At 37.1% G+C, this 14,875-nt stretch overlaps 1 protein-coding gene across 4 annotated transcripts; it reads left to right on the forward strand.

Annotated features, from left to right (window-relative positions):
- Window positions 1-10,070: 10,070 nt before the first annotated feature.
- On the forward strand, window positions 10,071-12,907 carry LOC135788235 (calcitonin gene-related peptide 1-like). Of its 4 annotated transcripts, none has more exons than XM_065298109.2 (5): window positions 10,081-10,179; window positions 10,408-10,499; window positions 10,612-10,743; window positions 12,143-12,314; window positions 12,438-12,907. In XM_065298109.2, exons 2-4 carry the CDS (start codon window positions 10,414-10,416, stop codon window positions 12,303-12,305), a joined length of 381 nt encoding a protein of 126 aa, XP_065154181.1. In that variant the 5' UTR covers window positions 10,081-10,179; window positions 10,408-10,413; the 3' UTR covers window positions 12,306-12,314; window positions 12,438-12,907. The 4 variants fall into 4 exon arrangements, with proteins under 4 accessions (XP_065154180.1, XP_065154181.1, XP_065154182.1 ...); XM_065298110.2 differs by having other exon boundaries at window positions 12,146-12,314; window positions 12,438-12,905; XM_065298108.2 differs by lacking the exons at window positions 12,143-12,314; window positions 12,438-12,907 and adding an exon at window positions 11,257-12,136 and having other exon boundaries at window positions 10,071-10,174.
- Window positions 12,908-14,875: the final 1,968 nt, after the last annotated feature.

Here is a 14,875-nt window from a genome sequence, read left to right on the forward strand (position 1 = left end):
ATGTATCCTGTCAAGTTAGTGACTTTTTGGTTTAAGTATGTTAATTGTAGCCCTATATGGTCTCTGATTTCAAAACAGACTTGATTTAGTAACATTGAATCCTGCAGTAGATATAAAGCTCTTTTTTTTATATTGCTTCAATGTTGCTATATTGTTAATTAGGGCCCGAGCACACCGGGGTGTGAGGACCCTATTGTTTTTGCTCCGTTTATTATTATTATTAGGGCCCGAGCACACCAGGGTGTGAGGACCCTATTGTTTTTGCTCCGTTTATTATTATTATTATTATTCTTATTCTTCTTCTCCGAAATGGATCGCATTTTTGAGGGGCTAAACATACTCGAAAACTCATGAAAATTTGCACACGCGTCCGAAGTGGCGAAAATTTACATGTAGTATAGGAGTCAGAAGTGGGCGTCTAAAAATGGCTCGATAGCGCCACCTGCAAAATTTCAAGAGAACAGCCCCCCCACTACGAAAAACATACAGATACGAAATTTGTTAGACCTACAAAAAAGTCTCTTGGAGCGAAGCTCTAAACCTCACAGGAAGTCAGCCATTTTTAATTTTTGCTGTGATTTTTGTGCAAATTTTGTCATTTCCAGGCTTCGTACTTTAACGAACTCCTCCTAGAGATTTTGTCAGATCGTCATCATATTTGGTCAATCTCATCTAAAGGCCTTTGCGATGTTAAATTGCGGAGCTTTTGACTTTTCGTTGGAAGTTGTGTCCGTGGCGGCCTGACAAAGTTCAGCGTTTTCGCCATGAAACAGGAAGTTGTTATAACTAAGGCATACAATGTCCAATCTGCCCCACACTTAACACGTTTGATAAGAGTCTTGGCCTGAACACATTTTAATGCCAATATTCAGCTTCAGTCCTAGCGCCACCTAGAGGTAGCAGGAAATGCCTTGTTTTACGCTGTGATTCACTGTTCTCAGAGATTTTATCAAATCATTATCATATCAGGTGAGACTGATCTTAAGCCCTTTGCGATGATAAATTGCGAAGATCTTGACTTTTCGTTGAAGGGCGTGTCCGTGGCGGCCTCGCAAAAAGTGATGTTTCGCCATTAGAAAGCTGTTGTAACTCAGGCATGCAATGTCCGACCTGTCACAGACATCATACGTTTGACAAGGGTCCTGGCCTCAACACATCAATGTTACAACAATCAATCACAATCATAGCGCCATCTGCTGCACAAAGGAGGTGTGGCACTTCAAAGTTCCTTTGAATATCCGCCTATATCTACCCACTGAAATTTCAATCCCCCTGGTTCATTGCTTTACTAAGGCCATAGAGTGGCGGTGCACATGCGTGCGAGGGCCCTTCCATCACTGCTTGCAGTTTTAATTAGGGCCCGAGCACACCAGGGTGTGAGGACCCTATTGTTTTTGCTCCGTTTATTATTATTATTCTTCTTCTTCTTCTTCTTCTTCTCCGAAATGGATCGCATTTTTGAGGGCCTAAACATACCCGAAAACTCATGAAAATTTGCACACGCGTCAGAAGTGGCGAAAATTTACATGTAGTATAGGCGTCAGAAGTGGGCGTGTAAAAATGGCTCGATAGCGCCACCTGCAAAATTTCAAGAGAACAGCCCCCCCACTACGAAAAACTTACAGATACGAAATTTGGTAGGATCATCTATTACTCCAAGACCTACAAAAAAGTCTCTTGGAGCTAAGCTCTAAACCCCACAGGAAGTCAGCCATTTTGAATTTTCTCTGTCATTTTTTGACATTTCCAAGCGTCGTACTTTAACGAACTCCTCCTAGAGATTTAATCCGATCATCATCATATTTGGTCAGTATTATCTAAAGGCCTTTGCGATGCTAAATTGCGGAGCTTTTGACTTTTCATTGGAGGGCGTGTCCGTGGCGGCCTGGCAAAGTGTAATGTTTCGGCATGAAACAGGAAGCTGATGTAATTCAGGCATACATTGTCCAATCTGCCCCTGACTTCACACGTTTGATAAGGGTCCAGGCCTGAACACATCAACATGGCATAATTCAGTAACAGTCATAGCGCCACCTAGAGGCAGCAGGAAATACCATGTTTGACGTTGTGACTTACTGCTCCTAGGTATTTAACCATATCAACATCATATTTCACCAGTGTAATCTCAAGACCTTGTGTGATGATAAAAAGCAACGACCTTGACTTTTCATTAAAGGGCGTGTCTGTGGCGGCCTGGCAAAGTATCGCTAATTGAATCGCATTTTGACAGGCTAAACAACCTCAAAAAGTCATAAAACGTTGCACACACGTCAGAAGTGGCAAAGTTTACATGTGGCATAGGCGCCAGAAGTGGGCATGCAGAAATGGCTCGATAGCGCCACCTGCAAAATTTCAAGAGAACAGCCCCGCCGCTACGAAAATCCTACAGAAACGAAATTTGGTAGGGTCATATATCACCCCAAGACCTACAAAAAAGTCTCTTGGAGTGAAGCTCTAAACCTCACAGGAAGTCAGCCATTTTGAATTTTTGCTGTGATTTCTGTGCAAATTTTGTCATTTCCAGGCTTCGTACTTTAACGAACTCCTCCTAGAGATTTTGTCAGATCGTCATCATATTTGGTCAATCTCATCTAAAGGCCTTTGCGATGTTAAATTGCGGAGCTTTTGACTTTTCGTTGGAAGGTGTGTCCGTGGCGGCCTGACAAATTTCAGCGTTTTCGCCATGAAACAGGAAGTTGTTATAACTAAAGCATACAATGTCCAATCTGCCCCACACTTCACATGTTTGATAAGAGTCTTGGCCTGAACACGTTTCAATGCCAATATTCAGCTTCAGTCCTAGCGCCACCTAGAGGTAGCAGGAAATGCATTGTTTTACGCTGTGATTCACTGTTCTCAGAGATTTAATCAAATCATTATCATATCAGGTGAGACTGATCTTAAGCCCTTTGCGATGATAAATTGCGAAGATCTTGACTTTTCGTTGAAGGGCGTGTCCGTGGCGACCTCGCAAAGAGTGATGTTTCGCCATGAGAAAGCTGTTGTAACTCAGGCATGCAATGTCCGACCTGTCACAGACATCATACGTTTGACAAGGGTCCTGGCCTCAACACATCAATGTTACAACAATCAAATACAATCATAGCGCCACCTGCTGCACAAAGGAGGTGTGGCACTTCAAAGTTCCTTTGAATATCCGCTTATATTTACCCACTGAAATTTCAATCCCCCTGGTTCATTGCTTTACTAAGGCCATAGAGTGGCGGTGCACATGCGTGCGAGGGCCCTTCCATCACTGCTTGCAGTTTTAATTATTATTTATTCTTCTTCTTCTCCAAAGTGAATCGCATTTTTGAGGGGCGAAACATGCTCGAAAACTCATGAAATTTTGCACACATGTCAGAAGTGGCGAAAATTTACATGTGGTATAGGCGCCAGAAGTGGGCGTGTAGAAATGGCTCGATAGCGCCACCTGCAAAATTTCAAGAGAACAGCCCCCCCGCTACGAAAAACGTACAGATACGAAATTTGGTAGGATCATCTATCACCCCAAGACCTACAAAAAAGTCTCTTGGAGCGAAGCTCTAAACCCAACAGGAAGTCCGCCATTTTGAATTTTTGCCTTGATTTTTGTGCAAATTTGGTCATTTCCAGGCTTCATACTTTAACGAACTCCTCCTACAGATTTAATCCGATCATCGTCATATTTGGTCAATCTGATCTAAAGGCCTTTGCAATGTTAAATTGCGGAGATCTTGACTTTTCGTCAGAGGGTGTGTCCGTGGCGGCCTGACAAATTTCTGCATTTTCGCCATGAAACAGGAAGTGGCTCTAACTCAGTCATACAATGTCCAATCTGCCCCACGCTTCATACGTTTGATAAGGGTCTTGGCCTGAACACATTTCAATGCCAATATTCAACTTCACTCATAGCGCCACCTAGAGGTAGGAGGAAATGCCATGTTTTACGCTGTGATTTACTGCTCTTAGAGATTTAATCAAATCATCAGCATATTTGGTCTGACTGATGTTAAGCCCTTTGCCGTGATAAATTGCGAAGATCTTGACTTTTCGTTGAAGGGCGTGTCCGTGGCAGCCTGGCAAATTGTGATATTTCGCCATGAAACAGGAAGCTGTTCTAATTCAGACATACATAGTCCGATCTGCCCCCAACTTCACACGTTTCATAAGGGTCCTGGCCTGAACACATCAACATGGCATAATTCAGTATCAGTCATAGCGCCACCTAGAGGCAGCAGGAAATACCACCTTTTATGCTGTGACTTACTGCTCTTAGAGATTTAACCATATCAACATCATATTTCATCAGTCTAATCTCAAGACCTTGTGTGGTGATAAATAGCATCGACCTTGACTTTTCGTTAAAGGGCGTGTCCGTTGCGGCCTCGCAAAGTATCTCTAAATGAATCCCATTTTTGACAGCCTAAACGAGCTCAAAAAGTCATAAAACGTTGCACACGTGTCAAAAGTGGCGAATATTTTCATGTGATATAGGCTTCAGAACTTGGGGTGTTAAAATGGCTCTATAGCGCCACCTACAAAAATTCAAGAGAGCAGCCCCCCCGCTACGTTAATCGCACAGATACGAAATGCGGTAGAATCATGTATCACCCCAAGACCTACAAAAAAGTCTCTTGGAGCAAAGCTCTAAACCCCACAGGTAGTCAGCCATTTTGAATTTTCTCTGTAATTTCAGTGCAAATTTTGCCATTTCTGGCCTTCGTATTTTAACAAACTCCACCTATAAATTTAATCAGATAATCATCATATTTGGTGAGTGTCATCTAAAGGGATTTGCAATGCTAAATTGCGGAGATCTTGACATTTCAATGGAGGGTGTGTATGTGGCAGCTTGCCAAATTTCTGTGTTTCTCAATGAAACAGGAAGTTGTTCTAAGTCAGGTTTAAAATGTCCAATCTGACCCAGGCTTCACAAGTTTGATAATTGTCCTGTCCTGAACACATCAACATGGCAATATTCAGTAAAAGTTATAGCGCCACCTGCTGGAAGCAGGAAATGACATGTTTTACACTGTGATTTACTGCTCATTGAGATGTATTCAGATCATCATCATATTTGGTCAGTCTGAACTTAGGGACTTCACAATGATAAATTGTGAAGATCTTGACATTTCGTTAAAGGGGCGTGTCCGTTGTGGCCTGTCAAAGTTAGATTTTTCGCCATGAGAAAGCTGTTGTAACTCAGACATGCAATGTCCGACCTGTCACAGACATCATACGTTTGACAAGGGTCCTGGCCTCAACACATCAATGTTACAACAATCAATTACAATCATAGCGCCACCTGCTGCATAAAGGAGTAGTGGCACTTCAAAGTTCCTTTGAATATCCACCTATATTTATCCACGGAAATTTCAATCCCCCTGGTTTATTGCTATACTAAGGCCATAGAGTGGCGGTGCACATAAGTGCGAGGGCCCTTCCATCACTGCTTGCAGTTTTAATTAAACTATTGAAATGATGTTCAATAAACATCGATTTTATATCTAGGGCCCTATAATTTCCACGATCACGGAATCGCGGAATTGGTTAATTAACACGGAATCTAGCGTTAACGCGGAATTTCGCATATTTTGAATAAAATTCTGTCTTTGTGTGGGAGAACAACGTATGTCTGGGGGAAATGCAGACCAGGGGAAGCAAATCTGGGCGACACGCCCACTCCTGTCATTTCAGACCCCCTCCAAAATACTGAAACCAAGGCGAAATGGCTCTCCACGACTCTACGCCCTCATTTGCAAGCAGTTCCCACATGACTTTTATGTGACCAGAGAACTGTTATTTTGTAAGTTTTGTCAACATTCCGTTGACTGGGAGCTCAAAGATACATGCACTCTCTCTCATCCACGTCTCTCTCGCTGAACCTCTCTCACATGCACGCGCTATCACATCTGTCTGAAATCCTCATGTATTTGTTCAGTTTTATGCGTTTCAAGCGAGCTGAGGCAAACTATTCCTTTCGTTTAAAATATAATCATCTGCATCGTGGCGCCACTCTCTGTCTCTCTTTCGCTCGCACGTGCATGCAGAGAGCTGCGCGCTCATGCTGTCCGAAGTCAGATCAGTAAGTAATAATCCTGTGTATGTTTGTAAAGTTGTAAGCATTTCAAGCGATTTTGTTAAAAATATGGATCGTGTTCCGCTGGAACAATGTGTTTAAGGCACTTCTGAAGGCACTGCTTTGACATGTGTAGCCTTCTGCAACAACACCAAACAATGCATTGAATTGAGTAAAATGTTTATGTGTGTGTGTTTCAAAAAGGGAATGTGAAAAAATGTTAACTCAATAAATTTAAGGTCATTCCTATTGTATTTGTGTTCATTTTAATCATTAATATTAAAGGCACACTCTTTTTTATGACTAAAATAACAGTAAAAGGTAAAAAATAATAATTGGCAAATATTAAAACGGAATTTGCAAAAATTAAAACGGACAAAACGGAATTTGGGAAAAAATTAAACGGAATTTGGGAAAAAATAAAATGGATTTTATAGGGCCCTATATATCCATCTTGATTGATATTGATATTTCAATGATAATTTGGTTAATGGCATCAACATCAATGCTATGTTGATTCACTGTTGGTCTGCTACCTTGAGTGATTGAATTTATGTTGAAAAAATAAAGTTTTTTTAACCGTTTTGATTGATTTTTGAATCATTGAAATAACATTATTCCAGGGTGCAAACCCGATGAAAAATCAATGTAAAATTTCAATGTTGATTCAATGATAATTTGGTTGATGGATTAACATCATTTCAATGTTGATTCACTGTTTGTCTGCTATCTGGGTGGGGTTCTAACTATACAAAGCTTAATGCAAATGGGTGAAGTGTCCCTTTAAGGTTGTGAACTTAAAGTGTATTTTAGTGAACTTTTTTCACCTGGGAATACAGTCAGGTTGTAAAGGGCGTTTTCTTTATCATGGAGAGGATAGTGCCATCATCTACCACTGTTATTCTATATAGACATACAGGATTTTTATGTTGCTGAGCTCACCAGTGTGTTGTTTTTTTAATCAGGATGTACCAAATTGTTGATCTGGCCACTCTTAATGTTCCTGCTATCTCTCTGATGGATTTGTTTTGTTTTTGAAACCTAAATATGGTCTGTATCACTTGCATGGAGATGTCCTTGAATCAAATGATTTGGGTTCACAGCCACAGCTTTCAAATGCAATTGCCACACATAAAATCAACTACAGACCTTTAACATCTGTCATTCATGAGGAAATTATTTAACAAATAGACAATACCTGTCCATAAAATAGCTTTTAAGTTAACTGTCCAATTACTTTTGACCCCTTTAAAAAGGTAGAGCTACATATTAAACGGCTGTAATTCCTAAATCCTTTAGCCAATTTTTATGTGAATACCCTCAAAATAAAGCTGCGAGTGTGCACTGTAAGCCAATAGTCATAATATGACTGTAACTGGAATACATTTTGCTAAACAGCTAAAATAACACAAAATGTGCCTCTGTCCCAATATTTATGGACCTGACTGTACATTTGGTGTATTATTTTAACATACTACTAGTATATTTTAAAGTAGATTCATAAATGTTTAAAGGTTGGTTCAAGTTGTTATTAAAGATATTTTTTAAATACAGACATTGTATGTTAAAATGACATTTTTGTTCAACTTCATCGTGTCTCAAAATAGCACAGTTGAGTACACTAAGATGGTCTTAAGTTCATCTTAAAAAGTACTTAATACTACTTTTTAGTATACTAAGTTCAAAATTAGTGTCCGAAAATAGAGCACTTTTAGTATAATGTGGAAAGTGTACTTAAATAGTGTATTTTAGTGAACTTTTTTCACCTGGGAATACATTTGGAATATTATTTTAACATACCATTAGTATACTTTAAAGTATATTTCAAAATGCTTAAAGGTGGGTTCAAGTGTACTTCAAGATATACTTAAATATATATTTTTTTAAATACAGACATAGCATGTTAAAATTACATTTTAGTTCAACTTCATGGTGTCTCAAAAAAGCACAGTTGATTACACTAAGATGGTCTTAAGTTCATCTTAAAAAGTACTTAATACTACTTTTTACTATACTAAGTTCAAAGTTAGTGTGCGAAAATAGAGCACTTTTAGTATAATGTGGAAAGTGTACTTAAATAGTGGATTGTAGTGAACGTTTTTCACCTGGGAATACATTTGGAATATTATTTTAACATACCATTCACATACTACATACTAAGTTCAAAATTAGTGTGCGAAAATAGAGCACTTTCAGTATATTGTGGAAAAGTGTACTAAGTGTACTTAAATAAAGTGTATTTTAGTGCACTTTTTTACCTGGGTTAGCAGATGGCCAAATATAAAGTGTCCAGATACATATATACGTATATTAGTATATTATATTAGTGCAACCAAACACAACAACCAGACATTTTGATGCTGGGAAACCGTTTTGATAAACTTTCTGAGTTGCTTACACGTTATGACCATTGGGGAACAACACCACTTTTGTTGCCGAAATTTGCGCGCAGGCTATTTGATCACGTGAGTTGTAAAAGGGTCTATACAAATCATTAACAAAGCTTTCTGCCTACCCCAATCTTAAGTGTAAACCCATGAATTGTTGGCATATTAATTATTATTTATACATTTTAAGTAATTTTGCTAACTAATAACTTATGAATTATTTATAACTGCATTAACAAAACATGAATAAAATGTTTGCATATGATTTATTAACCATTTATGAACAAGTACTCATGATTTGTAAATGATTAGTTCATTATTAGCTATTCATCTAAATTACTTACAACTTCATTAACAAAACATTAATAAAATGTTAGCATATAATTTACTAATCATTTATAGATGTGTACACTCTAAAAAAACAAACGGTGCTATATAGCACCAAAACTGTTGCTTTGGATCGTAACCATAGAAGAACCATTTTTAGTGCCATATAGCACCGGTGAAGCACCTGTGTAGAACCATATAGGGGCCATAAAGCACCACTATAGCACCACAATTGGTTCTACAAAGCACTATATGGTTCTACACAGGTGCTTCACTGGTGCTTCACCGGTGCTATATGGCACTAAAAATGGTTCTTCTATGATTACGAGCAAAGAACCACTTTTGGTGCTATATAGCACCGTTTGTTTTTAGAGTTTAGTAATGTTTTATAAATGATATTTTACTTAATTAACTAATAACTTATAAATGTTTTACAACAGAACATTATTATAAAGTGTTTTCATTTATTTTTTGTCACTAGTCAACTAAATTAATATAACATGGCAAAGATGAATGAACATTTATATATTGATTCAATAGATTTATAGCATTTAAAAAATAAATTTTATAATAAACCTTTGAAAATCAAATTATGGATTTGAATGTTCAATGTTATTATAACCTAAAGATGCTATGTGAAAGTTTGTAACAGAAAATAATGGTTTTCATCTTGTCACTTTCTTGGTATAGAAAATAATTTATATATATATATATATATATATATATATATATATATATATATATATATATATATATATATATATATATATATATATATATATTTATATAAATTATTTTCTATGTAATATATATATATATATATGTTTCAGAGTTTATTCACAGTAGATCAAAACATTACTTTATTAAACTTTTTTATTATTACAGAAGATAATTCCTTGTAATGGTCCTACCTCACCAGCAGATGGCTGTACTATCAAACTTTTAGCTGATTCCCTGGTGAGTGTCTACTGGAAACATTACAATAAGACAATATTTTTGGAAGTCTGTGAAATATTTATTACATCCCATGCTTATTTGGAAGATGATTACATTTTAGATAAATAAATGACCCAAATGTAGATGCAGATGCAGATATCAATGGGTTCAAATGACAAGTAAATTTAGTCAATGGAGCACTTAGTGGCTATAGAATGACGTCATAGTAAATCTTTAGAATTTATCGGTGTGCCAGAGTCATGGGACAGAGCTGATTGGCTGGCTGGAGCCTGTCTGTCTGACGATTGGATGATAGGAGATGATTAAACTCCTACACATGTCATACAGCACTTCTCGTAGTGAATATATAGCTGTTGGACATTGTAGTTTCACACAGTTAAACCAAGTTGTCAAGTTCACTAAATCTTTATTTTTATTGAACAGGAAGTCGTATACACTCAAGGTGAGGTAAGACTCTCAAATACACAGAGCTACTAATTAGGCATTGTTAATGTATGTATAGATAACAACATCTATCAATCTTTTGTAGGCTTTATGTGTAAATTTTGAAATGTAGACTGATATTTATCTTTGCTGACTTTAGGGCACACAGGTACTGAGAGGAATAGCATTTTTTGGGGGGCAAATTTCAAAAACAGGAACAATCACAATTAAAGTGGTACTTTTCTGTTACAGGTTACAATGGTCATGTTGAAGGTCTCTTCCTTCCTTGTCGTTTATGCCATAGTTGTGTGCCAGATGTACAGCTCACATGCTGCCCCAGCAAGGTACAGCTTTCTTGTTTTCAATGAAATCAGCTAATAGATACGCTTATTTGTATCTCGCATAAAAAACAGAAGGGAGGTCTTTTGGGTAACATGTATTTATATTTATATTCAGACCTGCTACAGAATCTCTGACAGACAGACTCGCGCTCATGGACTATGAAGCGCGCAGATTATTGAGCGCTATAGTCAAAAATGTTGTTCAGACGACAGTAGAGGACCTGGAGCCAAGCAATGATGAAAACAGGTAAAGGTTTAGCATTCTTTCAATGGTTTTGCAGTCATTTAGGATTGTAATATGAAGTACTGTTTTAAACACGGGAAACATTGTTACCTTCCCATTTTAACAATCAAATCCCGTGTTTCGCTCCACAATAGTTAAAGTAAATCCTAGTGGAGTTATTATAGTCAGGAGGTATGTTTCTGAATCTACATAGATCTGCTAAATTCTCTTTGCACGACCCCCACCCCGTCTTAATGTCCCTTCTAATGCAATGTCATACAACAACAGCATGTAAATATTTAGCTTGAAATGGAATGAATGCATGTGAACCTCTGTAATTTTGTTTCTTAATTTCACATATCTGAATGATTGAGCAGCAGATGCATAGCATGTTGTATTTAATACGAATAGCAAATTAAAGCATGGATGTGTTTTTCTACCTGCATGTAGTTGAAAGCACCAGAGAGATACTAAGGGTTGGGTGGGGTGCTGCATGTCTGTGATGATGCTCCTGTGCATGTTTGTTTCTCCTGACAGCCAGGGCAGATTCCTGTCCAAGCGTTGCTCCAATCTCAGCACCTGCGTGCTAGGCAAACTCTCCCAGGAGCTGCACAAATTACAAACGTTCCCGCAGACGGACGTGGGAGCCGGTACACCCGGCAAGAAACGCAGCCTGCTTGAGGGCAATCAGTTTACCAGCTATGAAGAAACATTTAACAGCATTTAACTTTAATGCTTTTATGCCTCACCCCCTGTATTATACTTTACCAACTTGTTGCATGTGTATTCTGCCTGCTTGATTGATCACACACAAATGCCTGGTTGCATTGATCTTTTCTTCCTTTCTATCAGCAGAGACAGGCATGATTAAAAACAATCTTAAATTCTTCTATATATACAGTACCTCATTATTATAAATGGCAAATTCAAGGGTAAAAGTTTATGCGTTTATACATCTGGAATAACTGAATATATGTATGATAAAAGTAACACTTACAGATAATAATCACAATCATTGTTTGTTTCATGTGCTCTTTCAGTTCAATAAATTTATTTTTATATCAGAAACTCTCTGATATATATATATCTTTTATTTCAAAATCAATTACATTTATTGGATATTAATTAAAATGGGTATACTTGTGTGTTATTAATGACTCATCAAAACATCAAGAATTCTGCAGGTAAGACCTCTTCATAAGATAACATATGTGAACGTAATGGTTTTTACGTTTAATTATAAGGTGGTATTTTAATGTTACAAATATCTTTACTTCATAATATATTTTTGTTGTTTTATACAGATATTTGTTTTTTACACAGTATTTTAAATAAAGTAACAAAATGATGACTGAAGCAAAATCAAACATTATCAGGGTACTGTTAGCTCTCCTACAGATGTTTTTCTTTGTTTTTCCTGAAGCAGTGTTACGGCACAGAAGCGTGCATGTAATACGGCCACATGTGTGACACATCGTCTGGCAGATTTTCTCAGTCGCTCCGCTGGAATGGCCAATAGCAACTTCATCCCAACCAATGTGGGCTCTAAAGCATTTGGCCGTCGGAGACGAAACATTCCACTATAGTCATGCAAGGTATATGTGATATGTGAATTTGTCTTCTATTACTGTGATCCTGCTGCATGTCAAGTGAGCATGCGAGTCGTTTTAAGATTCAGACATTCATTTTTGATCTGGTGTCTTTCTTTTCTTTTTTAGCTGTGATTTTGAGGCCAACACAATATTACATTCAATCCAAGATGAACTACAGAATACTTTTCACCATTTCAGTTGAAATAATTTGTAATTTGCAGCAATGACAATTTTAATGCTTCTCAGATCTCTCTTGGGTTTTTTGTGTGTTTGTTTTTTTTTACAAACAAACACTGAATTGTAAAAATGCACTTATGCACTTATGTTATGTTTCCCTATGTACTGACTGAGCGTATACAAATACAGAGTAATTATAGATTTTTACATAAAATAAATCAGATTATTAAAGACATCAGTGTTTATTCTCCATCACTGTGGAAAGACCCCTGATGCTGACTGTGTATTGTGCCTTTACATGAAAAAAACATGTTGTATAGTTTATGCTGAAAAGAGTTTAATAATAAATGTAAGACAGTGATGTGACTTTTGAAATTAAATGTATTTTAGATAAAGTTGGGTGTTTTCAATCTATATATGTGTCAGAGGTACATATTTTCATTGATTTAAGAACATTCATATTTGTGAAGCTGTAGGATTGCTAGACTCATATTAGACAACAAGGCTATTGTTAGACTAAACAGCATAAGTTTTAAAGTCACATCATGTGTAAAGGGTCTGTGCTATCACTGAGATCAGATTCAGGTTGTGACCTCGCTATTCACATTTAAATGAACCATTAGCTCTCTTCAATAAGAGCCGGTATTTAACAAGGTTCACAAAAATGACATGAGGTGATATTAGACCTCATGATGATGTTTTATCAGCTTGCATAAGGCTGCGCTGTGCAGTCTCCTAAAATTCTTATTAAAAAAGTGTGAGATATTGCAATACATTGCAAAAATATTACAACAACACCATTAAGCATATTGTTGTCTATTATTAGCATTTGATTAGTCTTATGGCCCTATTTAATGATTTAAGGGCATTGTCTAAAGTGCACTTGTGCTAATTTAACGATGGTAAAAATGGTTTGTGCGACAAACACAGAGTCCAAAAGCGTTGTTCTTATTTTCTTAATGGGTGTGTTTTGGGCATTACGTGCAATAAACCAATGCTGATTCCCTATTAAGATGGCAGAATTTGTAAACTGAAAAACTAAGCGAAGGAAGAAAACCACCAGTTTAAGATTGATATAAAAAATTGCATTGTTTTATTTGTATAGAACATGGTATTTTTGTATTAAAACCTTTATTATTTGTATTACTTTTTTGTATTAAATACTTTATTTGTAACAAACAGGAGATAAAGACGTTTCAGCACTCAGACAGCGCCATTGAGTTCTCATCTTATATCCCCAAGGTACTAAGTCATCATATACAATAAATCCATAGGGCAGCATTAAAAAAACAACATATATGCAATATTTGCATTTGTTAAAAGCAAAACATTTAATTACTTACCAGGCTACAGGTGAAGCAGCTTGTACGACTTCTAACGTTTCATAGTCAGTCCTCATTTATGTCCAAGAGACTCGGTAATAATCTTTTACATTTTAAACCTTTAATGTTTCATATTTTAAAATGTTTGTGTGCTGCTGCGCATCCATGTGTGTGATAAGCAAATGCCCGTTGTCGTCCTCTTTATACAAGCTCATTAAATAAGAAAAACAATATTGCACAATTGACTTTAGACCAGGTTTTAGTTGGTCAATAGCGTAGTCTATTTTGGTTGCCTCAAACTAGCAGTGCGCCAACATTGCGCATGAACACACCTCGTTTTCAGACCATGGGGGAAAATTGGGTGCAAATGCATTTGCTATTTAAACAACGTGGTGCTAAACATGAAGATTTGTATCACTTGATTATGACCAGACATCAAAAAGTTTCATCTCGCTTGGACTTGTTTTCAATTGTCTCCAATGGATGGGCGATTCTTAAAAAAAAAAAGGCTAGCAGTTGGCAGTAACTTAGCTGACCAACCACAGTGTAGGAGGGGTGGGACAAAAAACAGATACCACCAAATGGCGCATCATAAAACAACTGATAAACAAAACAGAAGTAGCATAGCGGCTAATACGTTAAGTTGAAGAAACAGTGGGTGTAGGCCTAGCTTTTTTAGCCACGTTAAAACTGGTTGACAGTAAATAAAGTGCAATAAAGCTGCTTTTTTGACACAGGAAAAAACACTTGAACACGTTAAGAAAATGCTAGTCACAAAGGCAAGGAACCAGATAAAATCCATAAATATTTAGAAAGTAATTATATTTCCTATCTGTGCAAATTACGGTTAGTAAATTGATGAGCTATAAAAAGAATTTTTCGTTACCAAGGTCTCATACAAGAAATATCTCATGATAGGTGAAAGCAAAGACCATGCTCAACACCTTTGCAACCTTGTTGTTGCGAAACATATTGATGGAATCGATACAGATGTATTTTATAGCTTCTGAATCGTCCTGCAAGCACCATTGGGGCCATTATCTGCAAGTGGAAGCACCATCACTC

This window comes from Paramisgurnus dabryanus, chromosome 23, assembly GCF_030506205.2.
Source record: "Paramisgurnus dabryanus chromosome 23, PD_genome_1.1, whole genome shotgun sequence".
NCBI classification, from domain to species: domain Eukaryota; kingdom Metazoa; phylum Chordata; class Actinopteri; order Cypriniformes; family Cobitidae; genus Paramisgurnus; species Paramisgurnus dabryanus.